At 36.4% G+C, this 24,111-nt stretch overlaps 5 protein-coding genes and 1 non-coding gene across 9 annotated transcripts; 1 reads left to right on the top strand and 5 right to left on the bottom strand.

Moving 5' to 3' along the window:
* Positions 1–715: 715 nt before the first annotated feature.
* Positions 716–6,153, bottom strand: LOC105160266 (uncharacterized). Of its 4 annotated transcripts, none has more exons than XM_011077578.3 (6): positions 5,973–6,153; positions 5,083–5,751; positions 2,699–4,287; positions 2,264–2,449; positions 1,953–2,130; positions 716–1,860 (listed from the first exon to the last, which is right to left on the bottom strand). In XM_011077578.3, exons 2-6 carry the CDS (start codon positions 5,726–5,728, stop codon positions 995–997), a joined length of 3,465 nt encoding a protein of 1,154 aa, XP_011075880.1. In that variant the 5' UTR covers positions 5,729–5,751; positions 5,973–6,153; the 3' UTR covers positions 716–994. The 4 variants fall into 4 exon arrangements, with proteins under 4 accessions (XP_011075880.1, XP_011075882.1, XP_011075879.1 ...); XM_011077580.3 differs by having other exon boundaries at positions 716–1,833; positions 5,973–6,151; XM_011077577.3 differs by having other exon boundaries at positions 716–1,878; positions 5,083–5,805; positions 5,973–6,149.
* A 2,673-nt stretch (positions 6,154–8,826) lies between these two features.
* LOC105160265 (Heavy metal transport/detoxification superfamily protein) lies at positions 8,827–9,713 on the bottom strand. The gene is made up of 2 exons (XM_011077575.3): positions 9,415–9,713; positions 8,827–9,345 (listed from the first exon to the last, which is right to left on the bottom strand). The coding sequence occupies exons 1-2, from the start codon at positions 9,539–9,541 to the stop codon at positions 9,029–9,031; spliced, it is 444 nt and encodes a 147-aa protein (XP_011075877.1). The 5' UTR covers positions 9,542–9,713; the 3' UTR covers positions 8,827–9,028.
* A 2,025-nt stretch (positions 9,714–11,738) lies between these two features.
* Positions 11,739–13,593, bottom strand: LOC105160344 (Heavy metal transport/detoxification superfamily protein). The gene is made up of 5 exons (XM_088879415.1): positions 13,377–13,593; positions 13,068–13,263; positions 12,774–12,946; positions 12,550–12,640; positions 11,739–12,358 (listed from the first exon to the last, which is right to left on the bottom strand). The coding sequence occupies exons 1-5, from the start codon at positions 13,395–13,397 to the stop codon at positions 11,913–11,915; spliced, it is 927 nt and encodes a 308-aa protein (XP_088735541.1). The 5' UTR covers positions 13,398–13,593; the 3' UTR covers positions 11,739–11,912.
* A 2,581-nt stretch (positions 13,594–16,174) lies between these two features.
* ILL3 (IAA-leucine-resistant (ILR1)-like 3) lies at positions 16,175–18,975 on the bottom strand. Its single transcript, XM_011077574.3, has 5 exons — positions 18,528–18,975; positions 18,186–18,311; positions 17,191–17,505; positions 16,802–16,930; positions 16,175–16,640 (listed from the first exon to the last, which is right to left on the bottom strand). The coding sequence occupies exons 1-5, from the start codon at positions 18,873–18,875 to the stop codon at positions 16,251–16,253; spliced, it is 1,308 nt and encodes a 435-aa protein (XP_011075876.1). The 5' UTR covers positions 18,876–18,975; the 3' UTR covers positions 16,175–16,250.
* Positions 18,976–19,095: 120 nt separating this feature from the next.
* TRNAM-CAU (transfer RNA methionine (anticodon CAU)) lies at positions 19,096–19,182 on the top strand. Its single transcript is given in 2 exon segments — positions 19,096–19,133; positions 19,147–19,182. It is a non-coding gene; the product is annotated as a tRNA-Met (tRNA).
* A 646-nt stretch (positions 19,183–19,828) lies between these two features.
* LOC105160262 (NAC domain-containing protein 14) lies at positions 19,829–23,697 on the bottom strand. The gene is made up of 6 exons (XM_011077572.3): positions 23,294–23,697; positions 22,406–22,686; positions 21,483–21,806; positions 21,024–21,392; positions 20,434–20,898; positions 19,829–20,347 (listed from the first exon to the last, which is right to left on the bottom strand). The coding sequence occupies exons 1-6, from the start codon at positions 23,457–23,459 to the stop codon at positions 20,081–20,083; spliced, it is 1,872 nt and encodes a 623-aa protein (XP_011075874.1). The 5' UTR covers positions 23,460–23,697; the 3' UTR covers positions 19,829–20,080.
* Between the last annotated feature and the right edge of the window lie 414 nt (positions 23,698–24,111).

Genomic DNA, 24,111 nt, shown 5'->3' with positions numbered 1-24,111 from the left:
AACTGGATTAAGTTTGAAGCGTGCCACAGGCATAATTGCGGTGAATATTATATGTACTAGGCATCAAATTAGCAAGAACTTATTTGAGGAAATCCCTTTATATTGACTTAGGTGCATGAAAATCCAAAAATAGTGGTTAGAGTTGATAATCACATAATATTTTTATGAAATATGATTGAACTTATGCTTATTTACGAGGAAGCAAGTGGGACTGATCTTTATCTTTATTACTGGGTTGGGACCGGAACGCTGATTCTCGGTACTGGTATAGCATCACCCTGCTGATTTTATTAGTTCTTCCCTTTACTTTATTAGTTGATCTAGCTCGTCCTTTTGACATTAATGATAACAGAATCAAGAGTGATTTGTGGAAAGACTATTCATTTCTCACTTTTCACTTTGTAAAGGAATACAGTAGTAAAGAAGGGATCACTTATTCATTGGAACGTTCATGAGGAGCTGTAGATGTTGGGATGGGTGTAATTGAGAACAAGATTGAAAAATGTTTCTGCATACACCAGGAATTTGGTTGGTTTGTTCTGCTTGCTCAGGAATTCAAGTGGTGGTTGAGTTTGGAACAGAAATTCAAGCTCCTGAAACCAGGTGCCTCGGCTTGAGATGAAATTGAGCTTCAGCTCAACATGTATAAACTCTAATATATTCGTCATGCCAATCAAGATGAAAAAATAAGCACAAAACAAGCAACAATCCATCAGGCCTTCAGAATCCCAGAAATATCACTTCATACACGCAAGTATAAGCAAAATATCCATTTTTACAATATATACACGAGTCGACAGTTTACTAAAGCCATTAGATCTGGTTATTTTTACCCAAATTAGAGTTTCACCTCTAGGCTCCAATCGATGTTCGATAAGTTTTTCCATGCAATCAAAATCCATTACATGGTCTGAAAGTATGACGAGGAAGCAATATTCACAAAGGAGATGATCTAAAATGCCTCTTATCAGCAGGTCCAGCCCCAGTACGAAATCTACATGTTCTTCCATGAAAAATCATCTTTCAGCACATGTTCCCAGTCTGAAGAGGAACTATCACGCCATCCCGAGCTACTTTGATCTATCATCCTGCTGTTCTTGAATGACTGGATTATTGGATCACCCATGACAGAGAGATGAAATTTGGTTGGAGATTCACATCCAGCACCATCTACACATGAACCAAATTTGCCTTCACTTACACCACCAGTTTGATGCAGGAAATGAGATTTCTGAGCCACATTTAAAGTTTCATCTTCAGATTGACCACAGCCATATGGACCAAGGTACTTCTCACCTTCAACTATCTGAGGTCGTTGCTCCTCTTCCATTCTAGTCAAATTTGAGTTGTTCTCTCGTGATTTCAGGATATTGAACCTGGCCATGACAGAACCTGTATGGTCACAATCAACCATCTCAGGGCGCCGTTTCTCTTCCATGTTTATTGGATTTGGGTTGTCCTCCCGAGATTCCAAGATATTGAATCTAGCCATGATAGAACCTGCAGGCTCAGAATCAACCATATCTGGATGCTGTTCCTCTTCCATATTTATTGGTTTTGAGTTGTTCTCGCGAGATTTCAGGACATTGAATCTGGCCATGACAGAACCTGCATGCTCATCATCAACCATCTCAGGATGCTGGTCCTCTCCCTTATTTATTGGTTTCAGGTTGTCCTCTCGAGATTTCAAGATATTGAATCTGGCCATGACGGAAGCATCAACATCATCAGCATGCCCACTCATGCCAGACATGTAGAAGTTATATAAGGTTGGTTGCGGAATTTTGACATAATGAGCCTTGGGGGCCAGCTTGGAAGGTGTCATTGGATCAGCTGAAACACAAACTTTAGACATCATTTCTGCAACAAATTCATTTCCTGAGATCATTCAGAAATCAAGGATTAGATAGCTAAGTAACCAACAATTCATTCTACCACGATTCAAATCTAACCTTGTGGTGCCTGGAGTTTAGTTTCTTCCATTTGAATCTTCATTCTGTCAAAGCGGGCTTTATAACTAATGGAACACAGTTTAGCTTCTGCCTCGAGCCACAAACTCTTAAAGAGAAGTGCTTGTGAATGCATTTCTTCATTGAAGTGGAAATTCTCCTCAAGAACCTTCTTTATAGCCTGCAAGAATAACCACAGACAAAATGAATGGGAGACTTTTATCCCCAAATGAACAGTCTAATTTTCACACTCTTCCATTTGAAGAAATACTGGCAGCTAAAGACACTGCCAATACTAGCAATAAGCAGCATACCTTGGCCATATCATCATCCCTTGTTATGTTTATGTCATCCCTCAACGGTGATAAAATTTGTGATTTCTCATCTTTCTTACCAAAAAAACTGTAGTTTCTCTCCTCTTCATGCATATATTGATAATCAAGCTTGACAGTAGTGTTTGCAGCTTCATTTCTCGTATGAGGGCTTCCTGAAATTTTATCCTGAGGAAATGACATATTATCTACCAACATTATTTACTAAGAGATAGTCTATTTACTCTATATAAGATATGGAAAGATCTAAAACATGAACTCTATATTGTGGATGCAGAACTACTTCAGATGTTGGCCGAAATCTGGAGTAACTGAAGAAGGTTGAGAAAGCAAGAGACAAGATATGGCAAGAGTTCACAAAAATGCACTGGGACTCATTTCTTGCATGGCTAAGTCCATAAACGAGGCAAGTCTTACCATATTAGAAGACTGGCCAAGTTTCTCAGATTTGTCTCCCACAGGATGGCTTGTTTCTGACTTATTAGTTGCCTGGACGTTTGATTTACTCACACATGAGTCAAGGTTACTCATTACATGCTTGAGAGTCTCTGTATTTTCTTCTTCCAAGGAGCATGCATTGTTTGAAAGCTGAAACAGAAGCAACTCTGAAAGATTATGTATTGCCTTAATCATTGTCGGCACATTCAATTTTGGATCTGGTAGTTTGATCCGCTCATTGGCATCTTCTTGCGAAGCAGGTGAAGCTAGAACCTTCTCTGCCGCATGAACTGCAACAGCACCACCTTCAGAGACATCATTTAGGGTCAAGCCAGCACCCGCTTCACCAATTAAATGCTTGGTGTCAGAAACTTTCATCTCCAAACCACTATTCAAGTTGCTTACTAAACAAGACTGTTTTGTCAGCATATTGGGGTCATCACTTCTCTCAACTCCCCTACTGCTTGGCAAAGCTGAACTCCAAATTCTGCTTTCTGCCCCACCCAATAAACTCTGGTCTTTACTTGAACAGATAGCATCAAGACTCCTCTCCGACGTAAGTACTCCACCATTTCTTGCACATCCAGTTTGATTAGTCTTGTTGCCTCCGCCAGTTTTTTCAGGAAAAACTCTATTACAATCAGTTACTGAGTGGAGATTTTGATGCTCTTCATGATTAAATCTATAATATTCATCCAAATTTTTCTTGACATGTTTAGAGTTGCCAGCTTCAACATCAAATTGCGAAAAGTCAGAAGATGGTGCTCCTTTCCAACAGGGTGAATCCTCTGCTGGGTTGTGATGATCTATTAAATCTGAAGAATCCTCAGTGGAGTTAACTACTTGATTATCACAAACCATAGGAAAACCACCACAGGCATTTATATCTTGTAATTGAGATCCCCATCTTGCTTTAATCTTATAATCAGAAGTATCCTTAGAATGCAATGGACTCGAGTGTTCTTTCACTGAAGTTGATGAAATGAGATCATTCCGCTGCTTTGAGAAGTTAGAAAGATTTGATTCAACAGGATCTTCTTTGATCTCAGAGCTTGGTTTTAGGCCAGAATCCTTCCATTTTGAGGGATTAGATTGATCCGAATCCAAACCGTGGAAACCTCCAACATTGTCACTTCGAGCAGGTCTGCAAGAAGCAGTAATTTGTCCCAAGTTACTAGTTGTAGCAGTTGGTGGCCTAATGACCAGAGCAGGGGACGGCCTTGTCACTGACGAAGTACCATGAAAGGGCGTGTGAGTTGGCCCAACACATTTTTCATATGGACTATATGAGTTCTGATAGTTTGAGAAATTTTTTTGCACTTCCCAGGATAGGACAGAAGGGTGAGATTCTGGGTAGGTTGAACTGGATGCCAGGATATGAGAAGTATTTGAATCATAGGGAAAGAAGCCAAGATTTTGCTCAAGACATGACTTATCTTCGATATGTCCAACATTTAAGGGGCCAGTGACTCCAGTCTGGACTTCCCTGTCAAACTCCTTATTGAGTTTTTTATATGAAACAGCAGGATCTTCTTTAGATTTGTTTCGATTCTCAGTAACACATCCTCCTGTATTACAGCAAAGCAATTTACATAAGCTACACAGACCCACAGGCATCCACACATGCAAAAAAGATGTGTGCTTGCTCATACACACACCATGACAAACAGAGTAACTAGAGAGAGATAAGTTACTAGATGGCCGTTGAACCAGGTAGATAGACATGACATGAAACAAAAAGGATGGTCATAGTTACGCATCAAACTTTGACCAGGAAAAAGAAAAGGATGAAACAAATTCTGCATATGCAAAAAAACAATAGTATATTAATGCCCGAGTTCTTTAATTTCTCATTGCATAAATTACCCTACAGATTAAAGATTTCAGAGAGTGCACCATTTGTTATCGAACCCAATCAAAAAAGAAGCATTACTGTACTTCCCGAAGAAGTACTATTCTTAAATGTACAATGAACTGAGGCCATCAAACAAAGCTAGAATTCCAAATCAAAAATGTCAACTTTATTGTTTATCTGATCCTCAAATACTCTAAAAGGATTCGTGTAATAATTCTTAATCAATGATGAGAGAGAATTCTTTGTGCTCTTCGCATAAGTTCCTCATTCATCTTCTTTAAACCTACCTTTGATTAGAAGCTCAAGATTATGTGTACTCACGCCACAAGCAAACTAAGTAACAATACCAAGGCTACATGTCAGGAAGAAATGGGAATTATGCAATAACTTGGCTCTAAATTATTCTCCAACTAAAAGATCTCGGAAGTAACGAATTTCAGCAATTGCAAAAAAGTAGCAAACATGTGTCTTCACAGGGACCACCTTCTACTAAAGATGAAATGCATACCTTGGTTCAGTTGATTATTGTAACTATATGAGGCACCAACATTTGCCTTCTCAGATGAGAAACTTCCATCTAGTTCTACTCTTTTGGCTCGCTTCCCATCATCGAATCCCAACCCATCTACCCATTGATGTCCATACTCCAAATCAAACAAACTTTGAGTATAATCAAATTGAGATGTTACACTCAATCCAGAAGTAGGCACTGCATTGTAATGAGACCCCTCATCCTTGACCAATAAACTATCTTCTCCAACCAAAGAAGGAGCATATGGCGAAGAATAATACGGCTTGACTTCACCACCATAAGCAAATGCACTGACTGGGGTTCTAGTACCAGGACTAATAGCAGACCAATGGGTGCTAGTCGGGGATGCTGAAAATCGATATTCGTCAGACAAGGGCACGCTAGCAATTCCAGTGGAATCCACAACCAGTTCAGGTCCAGGGGCTGAAGGGCGTGCATATTGCCACGCGTGGCTGAAGGACTCAACCGAGTAAGGCGGGTCAGGATAATGTAAAAGAGGGTTTGAGTTGGGTTGAGTGTTTAGTCTATCAACAGTAAACGGCGGGGCTAAAGCTGACAAATTTGAAGATGACGATGATGAATTTCCTCCTGCTCCACAACCAATAGAGCCCAAACCCGCCATTCTTGCTCAAGATCAAAATTGGACTGATCAATCAAACCCCAAAAGACTTGTGTGAGATATGAACAGAGGCCTCATCACTTTCAAAAAAGGTACAACAAGAAACGTGGAAAAACATTGATCAGACAAGTACAACATAATTCTTGGGCCTAATTCTTGAAAATCAGTGGATACTCCGTGATAATCACAACAAGATCAAGACGAAAAACAGTAAGAAAAGAGAAATTGATAAGGGGATAAATCATACCTGAGAAAGCAAAGGGAAGAGACAAGGGGTGGGTTTGTCTCCCTCTGTGACTCTTCTCCTTCAAAGCCAAGTTTTGTGCAATACAGCGTCGCTTCCTGGTTTTGGCTTATGCTATTGATGTTGATTTACTGGATGCCCTTCTAGTTTTCCATAATTACTTTTTCGGGCCTCAAGAAAAGAAAATTCACCAAAAGCCCCCTAGCAGCATGTTTTTCTTTCCCAATTCCCTCCAAAGGGCAAGAAGATGGACTCCAAGAGTTTTCTTGTAAATATTGCGGCACGTTTTATACATGTCTAAATTTTAATTATATAGCATAAGGTACCTAATTCAAAAAGTATCATAAAATGATGGGGCAATTGAAATAAAAATGTGAATTTAAAGACATAAAAGAAGCCTTTAATTAATAATATATTGGGTTCATTTATTACATACAGCATTTAAAAATGAGTGATGAAGATTGAATTTGTTGTAGTAATTTATTAAAGGTGAAAATGGTAGCAATTTGGGATTATATATATTAGGTATTCAGCACACAATTCATTGTTGATAGATTCATGCATCTACAACTTAAAGATTTTTCAATTATTAATTATTTTATATAAATAGAGTAAGAAGAAGTAAGTGTAGTTGGGCCACAAATACATCTCATCATATCTCTCTCTCACACACACACACACAGACACGCACAAGAGACAATAGATAGAGAGACATGGCAGCATTCTTTGGTGGGTCATCATAATGATAAGTAGTAACATGGGATGGGCTATTCCCTTTAAATATGATTGTAGCCTCAAATCACTCACATGAGTGGTCCTTAATTAAAACTACACAAACAAAATACACAACCACGACTTGCATTCCATACATCAAATCATTGCTATTAACAAACCAAAAATGGACGTTTACTATACCAACAATTCAAACAACAAGAAATGCGATTATGGTCTCCCCATCTCCATTAAATCACAATCATTAATCCACAATTTTATCAGTTTTGATACCACCACTTTATATATTTTTTTGTTCTTCAATTGAATCCGTCTCTATTTTTTAACAGTAGGATAAATTATTATTCATCCTTACTTAATTTCTGGATAAATGAAAATGTGTTTTAATTAATTAGTACATGATCTTGTAATTCTGCGCATGATTTGATTAATTAGTCATAATATATAGATAGAAGATTGATGCCCCAACAAATAGGGACGCCAAATTTGTTGGAGTTTATACTTAGAAAACATTATCTATTAGCAGTTAGTTGGTAATTATTTGATTGGGATGGCTGCAACTCCAATCATCATCGTCATTCCGAAATGATGGTAAGAGTTTACAAGGAAAAACAAAATTAAACATTTATAATAGGATGTGATTGGATTAAGTAACAGCAAGTTGAGAAAGCTTTTGCGTACAAGAAATTGAAAACTTCATCACTACTCTGATTTCAATTTCCTCATAAATGAAACAAAAAAAAAACAAGAAATTGAACTTAATTTTGCAGCCAGCAGATAGTGAAATTCAGGAACCCAAAATAATAGTATAAGTATGATCATGTATATGTATCTAAAAATACATGAAGAAAGAAGAAGAAGAAGAAGACGAAGAATCGGCAGAATGAAGGGTGAAGTCAAAATCCAGACGCCTTGGCAGAAAATGCAGCTGCTCTCTCATTCTCGCCATTATCAAACTGTACTCTTCCATCAATTCCACCATTTTTCCAACTTTGAACATCTCTCTCTCTCTCTTTCTCTCTCTAAGATACATACAAAGCTTTGCAGTTATGATGCAGGGAAGAAAGAGGGTTTGTATATATAGGATGGTGGGGGGTTGGGGTTGGGATTGGGAAGGAAATTATTACTTTACTGTAATTTGACGAGTTTAAAGTTTGAATCCACAATTTATGCAACAATATTGGTTCATTATAAACTTTATTTAATTAATTTGACTTTTAAAAAAAAAAAAAAAAGAACAAGAATTGAGGGAGTCTCGTATCTTTTTACTGACAGGACAATTCAATGTAACTTTGTCAAATAATTAAAAATAATATGGTTATAATCTTATGGTCCGTCTGATTACGTGTACGTAATAGCTGACTTTGTTTTCTGGGTAAGTCACGTTTTCCCATTTCATTTGCGTGTTGGCCTAAATTTGTGGACTTGGAGCTACCAAATACTAATTTACAACATAAATTGCCTTTATTTTTTTCTTTACTTGGTTACTAATTAATTAATTCATTATGCTCTCATTCAGAACATAAATTCATATCCTTGTTTTACTTAAAATTTAGTAGATAGTAAATTTGGTGTTAGGTTGGGAAAAAGAAAAGGATGATTGTTTAAATTTTTGAAAAATTTGGTGCCGACAATTTCCTCGTTTAAAAGCTGTTCAACTACGAATCTTCACTTGGGACTTAAAAAACTTTTTGGACACCGTATGAACTCACATATTTTGTCTCCATATATAGTAGATAAAGTTAGGCTTCACCGCAATATTTATTTCTATGACCCTACACTTTTCACACATCTAATCTATCCTAATAAAAAAAAAATTATATTTTTTTTTATGAATGACGATTTGTAATATTTTTTTATGTGTAGTTAATATTTTTAAGTTGGTTTTATTTTATTTTGAGAAATATAGTATGTTGGTTTATATATTTAATCTTATTCATAATATATTTGAAAATATGAAGAATTATTTATTATATATACGTAGAGACGACATCATACCACATGATTAGTCATAATTAATGTGAAGGCCGAGTCGTATTTTGCCCGACCATAAATCCAATCATCTTACTTTTATACATGAGAAAAATGTGGTACACGATTGCTCAAAAGAAATAGTGACGATATATAGAACCTTATAAAGGTTTTCATGATGTTAGTTTTAGAGATGTATATATAATTGAGCTCAACAATTTATTACAAGTAACATAGAGAGGAGGTTTGATGATGGAAAATGTGAGCAATAATGTTTATATATTACAAGGTTGGATGTGGTAGAGAAAGTAGATGTTGGGGTTTTGGACTGAAACAAATTCATGGATGAGCATGTGTCAAAAAGAGTTTGATCTGGTGAAGGCCTTCTTGAGAGCTTTCCAGTTCAAGGATCTGGTCTTGATGATGGACAAACTTAGGTTCAAAAATTGAGTCTTTAAGTAACGGTTAGAGGTCTTCGCAAGTGATGAAGAAGGTTGTGGCGATGATGGCGCGGAATGCGAGTGTTGAAGTAGTAATTCGGCGTTGTCCTCTGAGTTCCAAAAACGAGCCCCTTTTCTCTTCTTCTTCACAACACAGAGTAGGTCGTGTTTGTCGCATATTCCCCACACCGTCACCTTTTGTTGATGGAAATCAACATTCACTGAGTATATACCTGTATGTACGTACGTAAAATCAATTACATGCATGCATTCAGTAACAATATAAGTAGGTAGGTGGGTACCTTTGAGATTGGCTAAAGCCTTCTTGACTTTGTTCTCACAACCATAAGAATACAAAGGCACCATCATTTCCACAAACTGTGCTTCCACATTCTTCCCTGCTGGAACTATTTGCAGCTCTCCTGCCATTTCCTTAAAATTTTTATGATTGAATGTCTCTTTGATGCAATTTGTCCTATACCTACCTTCCTCTTACAAATCTCTATATATATAGACCACAACCACAACCACAACCCCGATCACCATCACTTTATCTAATTCCCCAAAACCAGACATCAACACATGCAGATCCACTCTAAAAACATAGATTTACGCCCACTTTAATTACCTTTTTCCACCCTTTAAAAGTTAGTTATTTAATTAAAACATTTTACTACACTAGCCACATATGTATCAGGTTCCTTTGGAAAGTTGTTTGAATTGAGAAAAAAAGTGTAGGGTGGTGAGTCAGACGACAAGTGTAAAGATGCTTCGCCTGACGTCGTTACTCAATCCAAAAGAATTTCTGACCTACACTTTGTATCCATCCACTAATGTCCATGCATGCATGTGATGTGCTCCCCGGTTTTTCTTAGCTAACAAGTTAAGGGTTTGACAATCAATCATGTCTTAATTAAGGTCATATAAAATGAATTCGAATTTTATTGAATGTACGAATATTCAAATTATTATAATTTATTTAAAATTATATTGATGTATTGATTACATAAGAACAAAACAATTGACAGTTTAGCAATAATGCATATTTATTTGATATGGTGATTTCCCATGCATCCCTCAACCCTCTAATTAACTCAAATATGCATGCTCTAATCAATTAATTATTCTCAACTAAAATTACTAACGTCTCTATATATATATAAATACTTATATATTATTACTATGTTATAAAAAACCACTATATTGATCCACAAATTAGTGATAAGTTATAGTGATTATCTCTTACTAATTCATAATTAAAAATGTATTGGAATTAAGTAGAATGCATGCATAATAGTGATGAATATGATGATGTCTCTACTCTGTAGTGCATGCAAGAATCTTCTTGTTTGGACGGCCATGTATTAATTGAAGTATTCCTAGCTACTCCTTAATTAAATTCTTAAATTAATTAATAATAATCTTGAAATGCTATAACACAAATCACCTGAAATATGATGGGATCAATCCACATGCATCATATATTAAATCCGCATGCGACAAAATCAATGACTCAAACAAAATAAAATTTGTGTTAATTTGAAGAGGAATGAGTTGATTGGCAAACAAACTGCAATGCTGCCTGCTGCTATTGCTCTATGTATTCATATTCAATTCTGAAACTGAGAAGAATGAGTGGGATCTGATGATGAAACGCTGAAAAAAGTAGGGAAGGGGCCTACCACGTTGGGTGGGATATGGATATGTGGATCCGGGCGGGGAATCTCAATCTCAATCTCCAAAATTCATACTCTGCCATGTGACTCCCATCTACCATCAAACCTAATTTCGCTTTTGCCTTTTTCTTTTAAATTATTATAATAAAATCTAAATTATTTTTTTTTAACAAATAAGTATATTTTTCTAATGATTAAGATATTCTTTTTTTTTTTTTTGTGAAAATCATGATATATATTATAATACAAGTCTTCATTATGAGGCGGCCTCCAACAAATAAAATATATATATATATATATGATTTAAATGTACCAAATTATTTGGTTAAATTAGGAAATGAATATTAAGGTAATAAATAAACAGAAAATATTGGAGGCCTAATTAGTGATGGAAAAATGTTAGGATTGTTGACAAGTAGGAGGGTAGGTGTTGAGTGATGAGTGTACAAGGAAGGGGAAGTGGATAACAATAGGGTGTCCTCCCATGATCAAAATCAAGGCCGCCCGCCACTCCCTTTTTCTTCATTTATTTCTTTTATTGTATATAGATGTTCTTCTTGCTATATACCAAATGAAATTCATCATATTACTTTTTCTACTCTCTCCTTTAAATTATGTTTTCAAATTTATGAATAATGTGGGTTGATCATGTATCCCCTATTATATACATTATAACTATGTTATATATATATATATGAGGCGGTACGTGTGCTTTTTTATTTGGTATGACCATAAATATATAAAATTATAAATATTAACTTTTAGATAGTACTAAAATTGAATAAAGATTTAAGTTCCCACCAACGAATTTGTTGCGTAACAATTTATATATAGACGTGCCAATGGTGTTGCATAAAATGATTAGTGTTTCATATTAATTAGATATTTTAGATAGATTAAGAAAAATATTCTGCAGTACTATCTTATTATAGTTAAAAAAATACAAGATATTACCTACAGAATGATGGATCATATTATATATAATAACATTAATCAAATCCCGATATATAATTCACAAGATCAGCAATATATATATATATATATATATATGAGCACAATAAAAAGGTGCTGGGCCTCTCTTGTTTTGGGCTTAATAATAATAATAATAATAATAATAATAATGATTACATGAGGGTGCATGCATTAGGATTTTCGTCCGAGAAAAGCTGCGGAGCCGGGATTCTTTCAATCACGTAAACCGGCTGATAATGATACATCATCTTGTGCATCCCCTGCTCCTCCCCACCATTCTTCACCTCCTCCTCCACTGTCGCCTCTCCGCCTTGCTCCTCCGCCCCCCCTCCCTCTTTCTTTTCCTCTTCCGCCGGCGCCTCCTTTTTCTCGCCTTCCTCTTTCTTTTCTTCATCCCCAGCACCAGCTGCTTTTTCTTCTTCTTTTTTCTCTTCGGGCTTCGGGGTCTCTTCCGGCGGCTTTTCGGGCTCGGGCTGGGGCACCACTTTGGCCTGCTTTTTGGTCCGTCGGTAGACGTAGTCGACGAGGCGGTCGGCGTGCATGGTCCCCGTCACCGTGACTTTGCTGGAGCTTAGTTCAGTGTCTACAGTTCTAACTCCTGCCGTTATACGTACCCGTGAAGGAAATGTATATATATCAGTATTAAATAATGATATATAATATTACAGGTTGAGCAGTCCAAAAGTTGATTAGTATTTATTTTTATATTAATAAAAAAATGTTTGAATCCTAAAATTTCAGAGTTGAACAGCTGAAAATGTTAGAGATGAAAAGTGAAGAGTCGAACACCTTTCATTTTGAGTATCTTGTTTTTGAGCTGGGCAGCACAGGCCTCGCAGTGCATGTTCACATTAAGTTCTATAGTAGTTAATCCGCTAACCTGCAGTCACATAGTCTAAAATTAAATAAAGAAAAGATTCTAGTCTGCATATATATTAATTAGCTATATATTATATATTCAATATGAACATAATGGCTCTCTAGTCCATAGTAAGAGCAGTAGTACGTAGTACCTGTGAGGCAACAACTTGGGGCATGGGTGCACCTTCAGCTTCCGGCAATGGAGATAAAACTTTGGCTATCCTCTTGGTTTTGTTCATGATCCTACTGCATACTGCCTGTGGCTCCACAACTCCTTTTATCGTCACCTCATTCTTCACCATGTCCATTGTCACTCCCTCCACTCCTGCATATGTATACATACTTTGATCATGATCATGATTTCATCACATGCATGCATGATCAAGAAAGAAATTAAAAGAGAGAGAGGGAGGGAGGGGTGTTTATATATATATGTATGTGTATACCTCTGATCTTGAGAATAGACCTCTCAATCTTCTTAGCACATCCAACACAATGTAAGTCTACAAACAACACAAAAGGAGATGGTGGCTTTGCTTCTTCTTTCTTCTCCTCTTCTGCCTTATTTTCTTCTGCTTTCTCTTCTTTCTTCTCCTGATGATCCTCTTCTGCTTTCACTTCCTCCTTCACCACTGCTTGTTCCTGCAGCTTACAACCAAACAGAGCTCAGAGGGGATCACTACTTCACTACTCACATCAATTATTTTTCATCTGTATACATGTATTCATGCAATGTAATATTTAACAGTAGTGACCTGTTTGGCTTCTTCACCCATTCCTGCTACTGATCACTAAAAGTGTATTTAGTTGTAAAAAAGATGAGCAGAAATAATTCTGACAAGAAATGAAAAAGATTGAGTACTAAAAGAAGAGGAGGAGGGAGGGGAGGTCTATTGGAGAGAATCAGCAGCATTTATATATACCTCCACAAACTAGTATTTGAGATTGTCAAGGAATGGACGGTGTGGATTTTTATGCTTAAAGCAGGAGTATGTGATGGCAGAGCACATGCAGGGAGGAGGAGGAGGATACCCTCTTCATTATTTCCTTAATCTTTTTTTGTTTTTAGTGTGTGTATATATATTAACCTAATCATAATTAGTTGGGGAATGGGAATTTTTGGCCAACTTTACATGATAACCGAATTTATGCGTGTATTGTGTTTTAGTTCAACAAATTAGTGGCCTAGATTTCAAGAATTAAGGTTTGGTTTATGTCGCTCTTGGGACCTAATAATTACATTATATGTAACTAAAATTATGATTGATGTAACAACTACACGACTATGTAACAGTAATTAACGGGGGGTTTCTTAATTTGAGGGTTTGATCAGAATATGAATACAGGGGTAGGGGTGATCTAGCAAATACTAGAGTGTCTTGAACATTCTTGGAATGAAACTGATCAACCAATCTCATTTAATCTTGCATTGATTTGGAACCTTTTTAATAACACGTTTTTCATGGATTTCCACAGCAGAAGAATAGTTTTAATTTTATGTTGACTACTCCTGGGAACTTGAAAACTTGGGAATTCCAAAAGTGCTGGTAATTTGCGTGTAACCATCTAGTTGGACTCACATGCCCTGTTTCATCTCACATCTTACCACTTGTGTTTTTTTTAATGAAATAAAGGGTTTATTTCAATTGCATCTACAAGACTGCACATGCCTCCTTTTTATAAGATTTGTAAATATTTTTTCATTATTCTCCCTAATAATGTATAATGATGGGTCATCCTTACCTACCGATTGGATCAAAATGAAAAGTTGTTTGATACCTAAGTGGAGTAAAGATTGTGGGTTCCCTACATGTGATATTTCCATCACCTAATTTACCAAACAATAACAAAGGGGGTGTAGGGATTGATATATTATGTGGGTGCCCCCTTTCTCAATTTCCATCACACATCCAAATCAAACTACAACTTTGATGGTAAAATTGAAAGCTGAATTTCATACCCCAATTTGTCACTTTGTCATCGTTAGTAAAGCCTTTCCCATATTGTAATAATGCTGACAGGATTAGCCCACTTCTTGCGTGGGAATGACTCAGCAGATATTTCCACCTACAAAGGTTACACTAATTTATTTATCTGATGAAATTGATGTCTACCAAAAGACAACATCAGCATGCAATTCTGCCAAAAAGAGGTTTTCATTTATAGCTTGCCCCTATATATATATATGCTTAAGTACTTAATCATAACAGGGTTGTCTTCATTAATCAAGAATTATCATGTACTTAAGAATTGATTAAGAGGTTCCTGTTGGTAAGGGGCCAACTGTCATTATGAGAAAGTTGGTTGCATAATATTGCTTTCTGTCTGTGGCTGAAAAAGCAGTCAAAAGCTCAACCACCCATTTTTCATCATTGGTTTTCCTTCAAGAACAGGGTTTACATGATTTCAACTATTAATTACTCCAGTACTGTTGTTAATATATGAGTGTAAGTAACTAAGAAATGTTTTTTTATTCAAATCAAGTTCGGTAGAATCAAACTAATAAGATAAATGTATTATACTTGTAATGTAAATGATCATTTTTTTTAAATTATATGTATATCAATTATACAATAAATATATTACACTTATTATATAATTAATTTAAATTCAACAAATCTCAACCACCGTAAGAATTTTCATATATAATCAATCCCTAGGTGAAATTCGAGCATCAGGCTTATTAGTGCATTGCTTTCCAGCTGGAATCTGGGATTTAGTTGGACAGGGTACATGAATGTGTCTTCAAAAGTGAAAAGTGTTCCTGTGAAAATCCTGGAGAGAGAGAGAAAGAGGAGAGAACATGCATGGGCATGGCTATGGATCTTGTGGCTTTTGGAGTCAAATGTAGTACAAGGTGGTCTTTTCTTGAATCTTTTTAGTCAAATAATGCTCTATTTAATATGTATATATATATGTTTCTGGGAGATTTCTTCTAAACCAAGTTCTATGAATATTTGAGTGCATTGAATGTATGGAGTATGGAGAGAGGGAAGCATGGATCTCCATGTATTTTCCTGTCCTTATGAGTGTTTCTCAAGAAAAGGTCACCCAATCTAATTTATTTTATAACCTATGAATGAATTTATAGAGGAAAAAAGATGAAAATCCCAACTTAATAAATCATCTGAAATCTGATCGTCTATTGTAAATTTTCATTCTCATCTTATATTTCACATCACACGTACGCAAAACGGACATAGAAATATTGTCGTACTGCCCTGTCTATCTGCATCCATGCATTTCTCAACCATAACTATGCACAAGTACGTTCTGTTAGAGATGTAATTCAAAAAGAAGTCGAACTTGAAACACTATTTTGAAAGAAACATACACGCAAATTTCTTTCTTTCTTTTTTTTTTGTTTTTCCCCTGTACATACGCACACATTCAATGTTCAAACATAAGACGTCTTGTGTTCGAATTATTGGCTTGTCCCACTTGAAGACTAACATACACGCAAATTTCTTTCCATCTTTTGTCCGCTGATCAAATGCGGATGGGATTCTTTCTGGACATACCAATGGGACAGAAGATAATTGCAGGCCTATGATAATGAAGTGTGTGTGAGATAGAATTGCACGTACACAGTTTTTACACTTGTAATAGTTAAAACATGAAGCAACCGACTAAATCTCTACAGTAAAATCAGAATGATCAAGACCTTTGAGGTAAAATTCTGCAACAGCAGTGTGTAAGGCTGCTCCGATTGGAAGGACATTCTCATCAAGAAAGAAATGCGGGGAGTGAGGAGAGTGAATGGAACCTACTTTCTCATTCCTGATCCCAATGCTGAACATTGCTCCTGGAATCACTTCTTGGTAGAAGGCAAAGTCCTCGCCAGCCATCACCTTTGCGGCCTCCTTGACATTCTCGGGATCAAGCAGAAGGCTGCCAACCCTCTTCACATGTCGATGTAATCTCTCGTCATTCACACAAGCTGGATATGGAGGGAATTCCTCTTCTTTCATATTAACATATGCTTTACATTTGTGCACAGCTGCCTGTCCTTCGAAAACCTATGAACTCAAGCATATATAAGTTTTGACTATTTCGTACTAAAATCCTCTACATCAAAATTATCAATTATAGATCTCAGAAAAAAGCTGATGTTCGTGGCATATTCATATTCTGCAGAATATAAATCAAAGCTCAGTATGAAAGGTAGAACTAGAGCTACCTCTTTCACCCTCTGCTGCAGTCGAAGCAACCCTTCAGTTGTAAGACTCCTGAGCGTGCCCCCTAGTTCGACATAGTGTGGAATTACATTTGATGCCGTTCCACCTCGGACATATGTAACAGAAAGCACCTGCAATCATAACTCTCACTGTTCACTTTTTGCACTTTCTATTCACAAACAAGATTTTGCAAGGAACAGAAGCAGCATTTTAGGAAGAAATTATTAAGAGGCACAGACCAGATTTACAGAAAAATGAGGAGAAGTTTTGTATTTTATGCTTTTCCGCAAATATATAGTACATATGAAAAGGTATTTTTCTAGTTGAGATGATTTCTCAAGGAAAGGAAATTCAAGGCACAGAAAGCTGAAAATGGCTGATTATGGCATACTTGACTATGAAGGGGATCTACTTCTCTTGACACGAGTTGTTGCAGTGCCAAGATTGCAAAAGATGCAGCGAGTATTGGATCGATGCTACTGTGGGGTTCTGCAGCATGCCCACCTTTTCCTACTATTTTGGCTTCAAAAAAGGATACTGCAGCAAGCACTGGTCCAGGAATACTTGCTATACTTCCCGTTGGATTTTCATAATCAATATGCATCCCAAATATTGCTTCTGCATCACCAAGAGCACCTTCCTTTATCATATAGGATGCGCCAGCACCTCCCTCCTCGGCAGGTTGAAAAAGAAGTCTCACAGTTCCCTTCACCATCCAAAGGAATACATCAAACAAACAACAAACCAGTTAATGTTTGATCGTTTCTGCAAGGTGAAATCTTTTACCCCTTTCCTCCTTTCATGCGTACAACTTGCTTCACTAATTTTTGTTGTATCTCTAACAACCTCAAATCCTGAGATTGTGGGCGAAAATAGTTTTTAGGGGAAAGAAGATTAATCATAGAGGAATGATAAGACATTCTGCTGATGCTGCATAATAAGAGCTTTTTATTTTCTACTACAAATCCTTCATCTAATTTTTGCTGCCTCACCAGGACGTAGAAGGATCCGCAAGATTGTGAGTTAGAAATTTGACAGCCATCTTTGATCAACTTTTTCTGTAAATTATAGTTTCACGCCTCAAGTCAATGCAGACAATGAAGCCAGTATTGCATATATATCCCCCATTTATAAAAACTCAATTCTCCTTGTAACGTTCAGCTCTCTAAGCACACAATTCTCTCAAATCAATCTCATACAAGATACTGTATACACATCTAATCAACATTATATAGACACCTTACAACTCCCAGAGTAAGAAAATAAACAATAGCAACACAAACAGAGGGAATAAATGACAAAAGCATCAAACACCAATCACTTTGAATGAACTTCACAGGATAAAATCAACTTATCTCCACACCATTTTATCCAAATTAAACCAACCTTAAACTTGTTCTTCCTTTGATTGAGCAACTTAGCAGCACCAAGAAGCATTGTAGTATGAGCATCATGCCCGCATCCATGCATTACACCATCCACTTTGCTCTTGTGCTCCCACTCCACTAGCTCCTATTATACAATCAAACAACACATATGCTCACGAAAATCATCATACTAAAATGTCGATTATCTGTCATGCCAAATAGAAAGAAAAAGCTTCAATCTTCGATATCAAACAAGAACACATAATCCAGAAAAAATCAAACTTTCATCCGACATGATGGTATAAAGAAAAGAATTCAAGTTTTATCCAAAGCAAGAAAACCCCGTTGTAGAGAGTCTGACCTGCAACGGAAGAGCATCCATATCAGCTCGTAGAGCAACAACGGGTGGGAGACCCGACCCGATTTGAGCGACCAAACCCGTTTTAGCAAAAGGGTAATCGTAAAAAATACCAAGTTCCTCGAGTTGACTGCGAATCAGGGCACTAGTGTTGAATTCTTGGAATCTAAGTTCTGGGTTTTCGTGGATTTTCCTTCTTATTGAAACCAACCAATCTTTTTCTTTATGGGCTGAGCTAAGAATCTGCTTTGCATATTCTTGTTCGTAACTTGTCCCTTGTGTCGGAGTATATGTTATACAAGTAGCGATTAGTATCAGCAAACAGGATATGAAGTTGGTCTCTGGGAACATTTTTCTTTGCTCGTTTCTTGTTCTGGTGAGTACACTACAATTAAGTACCGTGTGCAATCGACTATTCAAATGTACGACAGAGTGAACAATCTTGTCACTGAACTTGCCAAATATCTGATTATTTATTATGCGAAATGAGCTAATAATAATCCACAGTGTTTTTTTAGAATCGAGTTCAACACAAATGTCATATTGAATAAAGTGCCTATCCGTGATAACCGGGGTGGTGGCGCAGTTGGCTAGCGCGTAGGTCTCATAGCTTTATAGAGTTATCCTGAGGTCGAGAGTTCGAGCCTCTCTCACCCCAAAATGATGATGGGTTTTCTTTTGCAATTGAACTGACTCCATGTCCATTGGCCTCTCTAAATTGCAGAAGGATCTTCTGCTTGCTTACACTTAAAACCCGATTCAATAATTAGCATACAAAAACAATTTCTAGCTACATCCTAACCATCCCATTTTCTTACAACTAGCAAACTGACACACTCTATTAAATATTTAAAATAATATGATAAAATACTTTTATATTATTATTAAAATTAATTAATTATATAACAAATATGGTTCGTAGAATAAGGTTGGAGAGAAGAAATAGAAAATATATGTCTGAAGAAACATCATGGCATTGACAAAAGAAGAAGAATGGATTTTGAAAACGCTCTTTACATTTTTCTTTTCTTTTAGATGGGATTATCTAATCAATAAATTAAAGATATGATGAAATTGTCTTTGCAGAAAGCCAATAACAATCAGCTCATTCTAGTCCTCGATTTTGCCCTGCACTCTCCAGCAAAACTAATCCTCATCAAACTAACGTCTTAAGAAATTGCTGCAAATGATTCTCTCTCCAGTTAATTTCTTCCCTTAATATTCATAAGAAGAGAGAACCCACGCAATGTTACTTCTACCATCCAGATAATTATTTACAATAAAAAAAAAAAGGAAGACTACAATTAAGTCTCTATAAAGTCACTAAATATGTATTATATATAGACTACATAGTCAGTTCCTCCCGATTTCAATAACATTACATAACATGTACAGATGATTCTGCTCTGAATACATACATACATATATATATATATCCATAGCATCAAGCAAATTCAGAAAAAGCAACTAACGCGGGTGTTAACCTACCCAGCTAAAGACCATAAACACTCGAGTCCTATACAAAAAGAGCACGGTTCCTTTCTAGTTAGTTTTATTCAAAATATAGAATACCACACAGCAACAAGCATGATGGTGAGACTGGTCGCCACAAGTAGCTTTGGCATGTAACAAGACGATGAAACTGAAAGTCTTGATGTCCATCCAGATCTCAACAAAGGAACGTCTTTAGGTTCTTTATCTAGAAAATCACTTTCAGCTTTAAAGCTTGGGCTTATATCATTTGATTGTCCATCTTTATTTGCTTCATCAGAAGTTGATTCCTTCAATTTATCAAGAGCATGCACAGTAGTTGCTTTGTCATCCTGCAGAAACCAACACTACAAAATTAGAATCCTCAAAACACGTATTCATATTGGTTGATACACCTGAAACCACGAAGATATCACACCTGAATCGGCTCTCCTTCATGGATTATTTTACTGTCAGTCGACTCATTAGGGAGGCGGCACTCAACAGGTCCAATTTGAAATTTCTTCTGCAGGCGAATTCTTCTAGGAGCAGTTCCTTGTGCTACAGAGTTTTGGATGCTAGATTGATTTGGAATCTGACGAGTTCTTATCTTAATTCCAGGTCCAGAAGTGGCGTCTCCCAATGCAGGTCTATAAGCACCAGCTTCTTCAATATTTGACAGGTACGGGATCTGATTGCTAGCAGAAACAGTTGTGAAATCATTTGGTACTTTGAAACTGTTATTTGCAAAATCCAGGCTTCTATGGCCATAATTATTGCCAAAATGAGAATTGTTGACACTTTGTTGTACAGCAGCCATATCAGAAGTAACTTCACTCTGGAATGGAGACTCTTGCTTGATATTTTCCTCAATCAACTCACATTGTAAAATACTTGGTTCAACCTAAAATAAACATAAGATTAACACACGGTCAAGTTTGAGCATGCAAGTAAATATACATCCCTCAAAAATATATTGCTAGCAATTAAATGGCTAATAATTGCCCAGCAAGCAATTAAATGACTTACATTTACATTTCTCTGCGACACCTCACCCTCTGATTCACTATTTGAGTTACCATCATTTACCAACTGATGCATGTTAATGTGCTTGGCACTATCAATGGATGATATAGAATATATCCCACCAAAGCTCTGCTCATCTGGATCAATAAGAACCGAGTCCAAGAACTCATTAATATCAGAAGCATTTGTTCCATATTGAAAAGGGATATTGTGTTGACTGTTGTTGATGTCACCAGTAAAGCTGCTATACAAGTATTGATTTCCTAGCTCCGATTGCATCTGTGAATGCAATGGAGAGAAAATTTTCCAATCTGATGTCTCTTGCAGGGGTGGACAAAATTCTCCCAATAATTTTTCAAGCTCTGGATTTGGCTGAATAAAAATAGCAGCCAAAAGAAAAGGTTTGCAGTTAGTAAAATATTAGTGACCTGAATGTATGGCAGAAAGTTAGGGTTCACTCACTGGAATAGATGTTGTGTCTAATATGTTGTCTTCCACCTCATCAGCAATGCAGCTATTGCTCTGCCAATCAATAGGTACAGGAGCCCCCTCAACCATAGCTTGCTCGGAATTTAAATTTGGACAGCTTTCGACACTCGATGGTTGCATTTCAGCCAGGCCACCAAAAGTGGGAGTAACTGATTCAGATTGTTCTTCGTCAGCAGAAGGTTTAACTATGGTAGGAGAAGAGACAATCTCTTCAACTTCATTGCAGTTTGAACTTTCAGCAATCTCATCTTGTTTCAGATCAGTCTTTTTAAACAGGCGGCACAGCACAAAGGCACCCTAGAAAAAGAAATAGTCATGTTAGTAATTAGGAAAGGAGAAACCCAAAGCATACTACAGACACCATTGAATTAACTAGTTGTAATCTACCTTACTAACGCAATCAACAAAATATAATAGTGTTCTTCGAAGGTTCAAGATTAACTGTCAATGCATCCGAGAACAAAGGCAGTTCCTTTCGTAATACCATTAACTATACAGATTCATGAGGAAAAGAACAAAAGGACCATTGACCATTTAAAAATTTCTGGATCTGTTAAGCATCAAGTTGATCGAAATCACAATACAATTAACGATATTAATACGAGGCAGACTACAAATTAAAGGGCCTGTTTCTTAAAATTTCTGCTAGTATATTATACAGAAATGTTACTGTAGCTGCTAACTTCCAATTAATCACCATAAACGAAGTAAAATTGCATATTTGTTTACTAACATGTAGCAGTGAATTGCTCAGCTTCAAAGGCTATACATTGCCAAACAATTTTACCAAGAACAGGAAAATATTTACTATAACTATGCACAAACTAAAAATACAAGGCCTACAAGAATTGCCAACACCCTAATTTGAAAATTAGAGGCATATATTTATGACCAACCTGACCAGGATGGGTACCATCCAGTGACTTATCGGTAGCACGATATTCATGTATCACCCAGTTAGTCCTCTTGCCATCAGGTGCACGACCAGTGTAGAAAACTAAAGTCTTTTTCATCCCAATCTTTGCTCCCTTCCGGGAAGTTATGTTTCTATCCTTACCAGTTGCTTTCCAGTAACCTTTTTCTGTTGCCCGGTTCAATCTTTGACCATTCTGATATTTCCGATCCTTAGGGCAGAAGAAGAACCACTCATTGTCAGTAGACTCTATCACAGACAAATCTGCAAAACATAGATAAATAAAAATTCATAAGCATCTGCAAATTTATAGCCAATGTTAGCTTGTAAATACCACTAACTGGAAGTAACACCTTTAGATAATTTATAATGAGAAAAATACTATGTGATTATGAACTCAAAGATGCTAACAGGTAAACCATCAAATCCACAGATATCCAAAAATCGCTTAATTAAGCTATTAATCAGAAACCTATTCACCGTACTAAAAAAAATTACTTGTTATCAGATGACAAATTCGGAAATTAGAAACTATCATAACCTTACCTATCAAATTCGTGCTGCATTATGAAAATACCGAGCACAAGAACACATCTCTCAAAACTTTTAACTCGAAAGCAACCAATGACTATTTAAAGACGCTTCAGACAAAAACCCTAAGGGAGATCAGTTCAACCCAATCTTAACAACCAATAACCCTATTCCTACAACCTAGCTAAAATTAATTGCACCTTACTCAGAGAAACTCCAGTAAAAAGTGATTTCTTTTTCTCCAAAAAACCAAAAAGAAAACTTAATCCCAAAAAAAGAACATAATAATAATAATAATAAACTCTTAAATGAGAACTCCAAAGAAAAAATTAGAACATACCAGGCAAATCCCAGGGCTCCCATTTACAAACATCAATTTCACGAATAACACTGACTTCTTTGTGACGGCCATTGATTTTGAGCCTCAAATAGTGATCGATCAGCTCCTCGTCCGTGGGGCGAAATCTATAGCCCACCGGTAAGGCTTTCACCGGAAGCACAGCCATTGACCAGACTTTTTTTTCCACAAAAAAAAAAAGAAACAAAAAAGAGAGAGTTGAGAAAAAGTGAAAGATGGAGAGTGATGGTAAAAAGCAAATATATTTAATTTATAAGACAAAGAAACCCTAGAGCTAAAGAGGGGTTAGATTCAGGGAAATTCAGTGGGGTTTCAAGATATGGAGAATTTGAGAGAGAGAGAGAGAGAGAAACAGAGAGTGGAATTTCTGAGAAAGTGTTGAAGATTGTACAAGACCGGAGCGGACGCGTTCAAATTCAGTGTATATACCGTGTCAGACCGAAATGTCCATTTTGCCCTTCAATGTAGTTGCCATTTTCTTTCATTTTAATTATTAATAGAAAAAATTGGATATACAAAATAAAATAATATATATAACAAAAAATATTACATAATTTTTATTTTTTGAAAAAATAATGATAAAAGAAGATAAGGGTCTAATGTTGAAAGTATAAAAGAAAAAAAAACAATTAAAATTCATATTTAATTTTATATTTTGAGAGGTGTGGGGAATGAAGGGAAAGTGGAGAAGGGTAGAAGAGAGTCGTAAGGAGGAAGCTTGGAGCAGTGGGACTCTTAGTCACAGACCCAATCATATTTAGACACGTTTGCATCTGATGTATTGCTTTATTTTTTTCTTT

The sequence above is a fragment of the Sesamum indicum genome, linkage group LG4 (assembly GCF_026168435.1).
Source record: "Sesamum indicum cultivar Baizhima isolate 11 linkage group LG4, ASM2616843v1, whole genome shotgun sequence".
In the NCBI taxonomy this organism is placed as follows: Eukaryota; Viridiplantae; Streptophyta; class Magnoliopsida; order Lamiales; family Pedaliaceae; genus Sesamum; species Sesamum indicum.
This window is presented reverse-complemented; position numbering and strand designations above follow the sequence as displayed.

What these genes read in the sequence shown, in the direction of transcription:
- LOC105160266 (XM_011077577.3), bottom strand. Translation starts at nt 5,728, where the DNA reads ATGGCGGGTTTGGGCTCTATTGGTTGTGGAGCAGGAGGAAATTCATCA. An exon ending in CAATAATCAACTGAACCAAG is followed by an intron (nt 4,288 to 5,082) that starts GTATGCATTTCA and finishes GCTGTAATACAG; the next exon opens with GAGGATGTGTTACTGAGAAT. An exon ending in TAAACTCCAGGCACCACAAG is followed by an intron (nt 1,879 to 1,952) that starts GTTAGATTTGAA and finishes GAATGATCTCAG; the next exon opens with GAAATGAATTTGTTGCAGAA.
- LOC105160344 (XM_088879415.1), bottom strand. Translation starts at nt 13,397, where the DNA reads ATGGGTGAAGAAGCCAAACAG. An exon ending in TGGGTGAAGAAGCCAAACAG is followed by an intron (nt 13,264 to 13,376) that starts GTCACTACTGTT and finishes TGTAAGCTGCAG; the next exon opens with GAACAAGCAGTGGTGAAGGA. An exon ending in CAAGATACTCAAAATGAAAG is followed by an intron (nt 12,359 to 12,549) that starts GTGTTCGACTCT and finishes GTATAACGGCAG; the next exon opens with GAGTTAGAACTGTAGACACT.
- LOC105160262 (XM_011077572.3), bottom strand. Translation starts at nt 23,459, where the DNA reads ATGGCTGTGCTTCCGGTGAAAGCCTTACCGGTGGGCTATAGATTTCGC. An exon ending in TAGACACAACATCTATTCCA is followed by an intron (nt 21,393 to 21,482) that starts GTGAGTGAACCC and finishes ATTTTTATTCAG; the next exon opens with CCAAATCCAGAGCTTGAAAA. An exon ending in ATGAAGGAGAGCCGATTCAG is followed by an intron (nt 20,348 to 20,433) that starts GTGTGATATCTT and finishes TGGTTTCTGCAG; the next exon opens with GATGACAAAGCAACTACTGT.
- ILL3 (XM_011077574.3), bottom strand. Translation starts at nt 18,875, where the DNA reads ATGTTCCCAGAGACCAACTTCATATCCTGTTTGCTGATACTAATCGCT. An exon ending in TGGATGCTCTTCCGTTGCAG is followed by an intron (nt 18,312 to 18,527) that starts GTCAGACTCTCT and finishes ATTGTATAATAG; the next exon opens with GAGCTAGTGGAGTGGGAGCA. An exon ending in TAGATCCCCTTCATAGTCAA is followed by an intron (nt 16,931 to 17,190) that starts GTATGCCATAAT and finishes TTATGATTGCAG; the next exon opens with GTGCTTTCTGTTACATATGT.
- LOC105160265 (XM_011077575.3), bottom strand. Translation starts at nt 9,541, where the DNA reads ATGGCAGGAGAGCTGCAAATAGTTCCAGCAGGGAAGAATGTGGAAGCA. An exon ending in GGCTTTAGCCAATCTCAAAG is followed by an intron (nt 9,346 to 9,414) that starts GTACCCACCTAC and finishes ACGTACATACAG; the next exon opens with GTATATACTCAGTGAATGTT.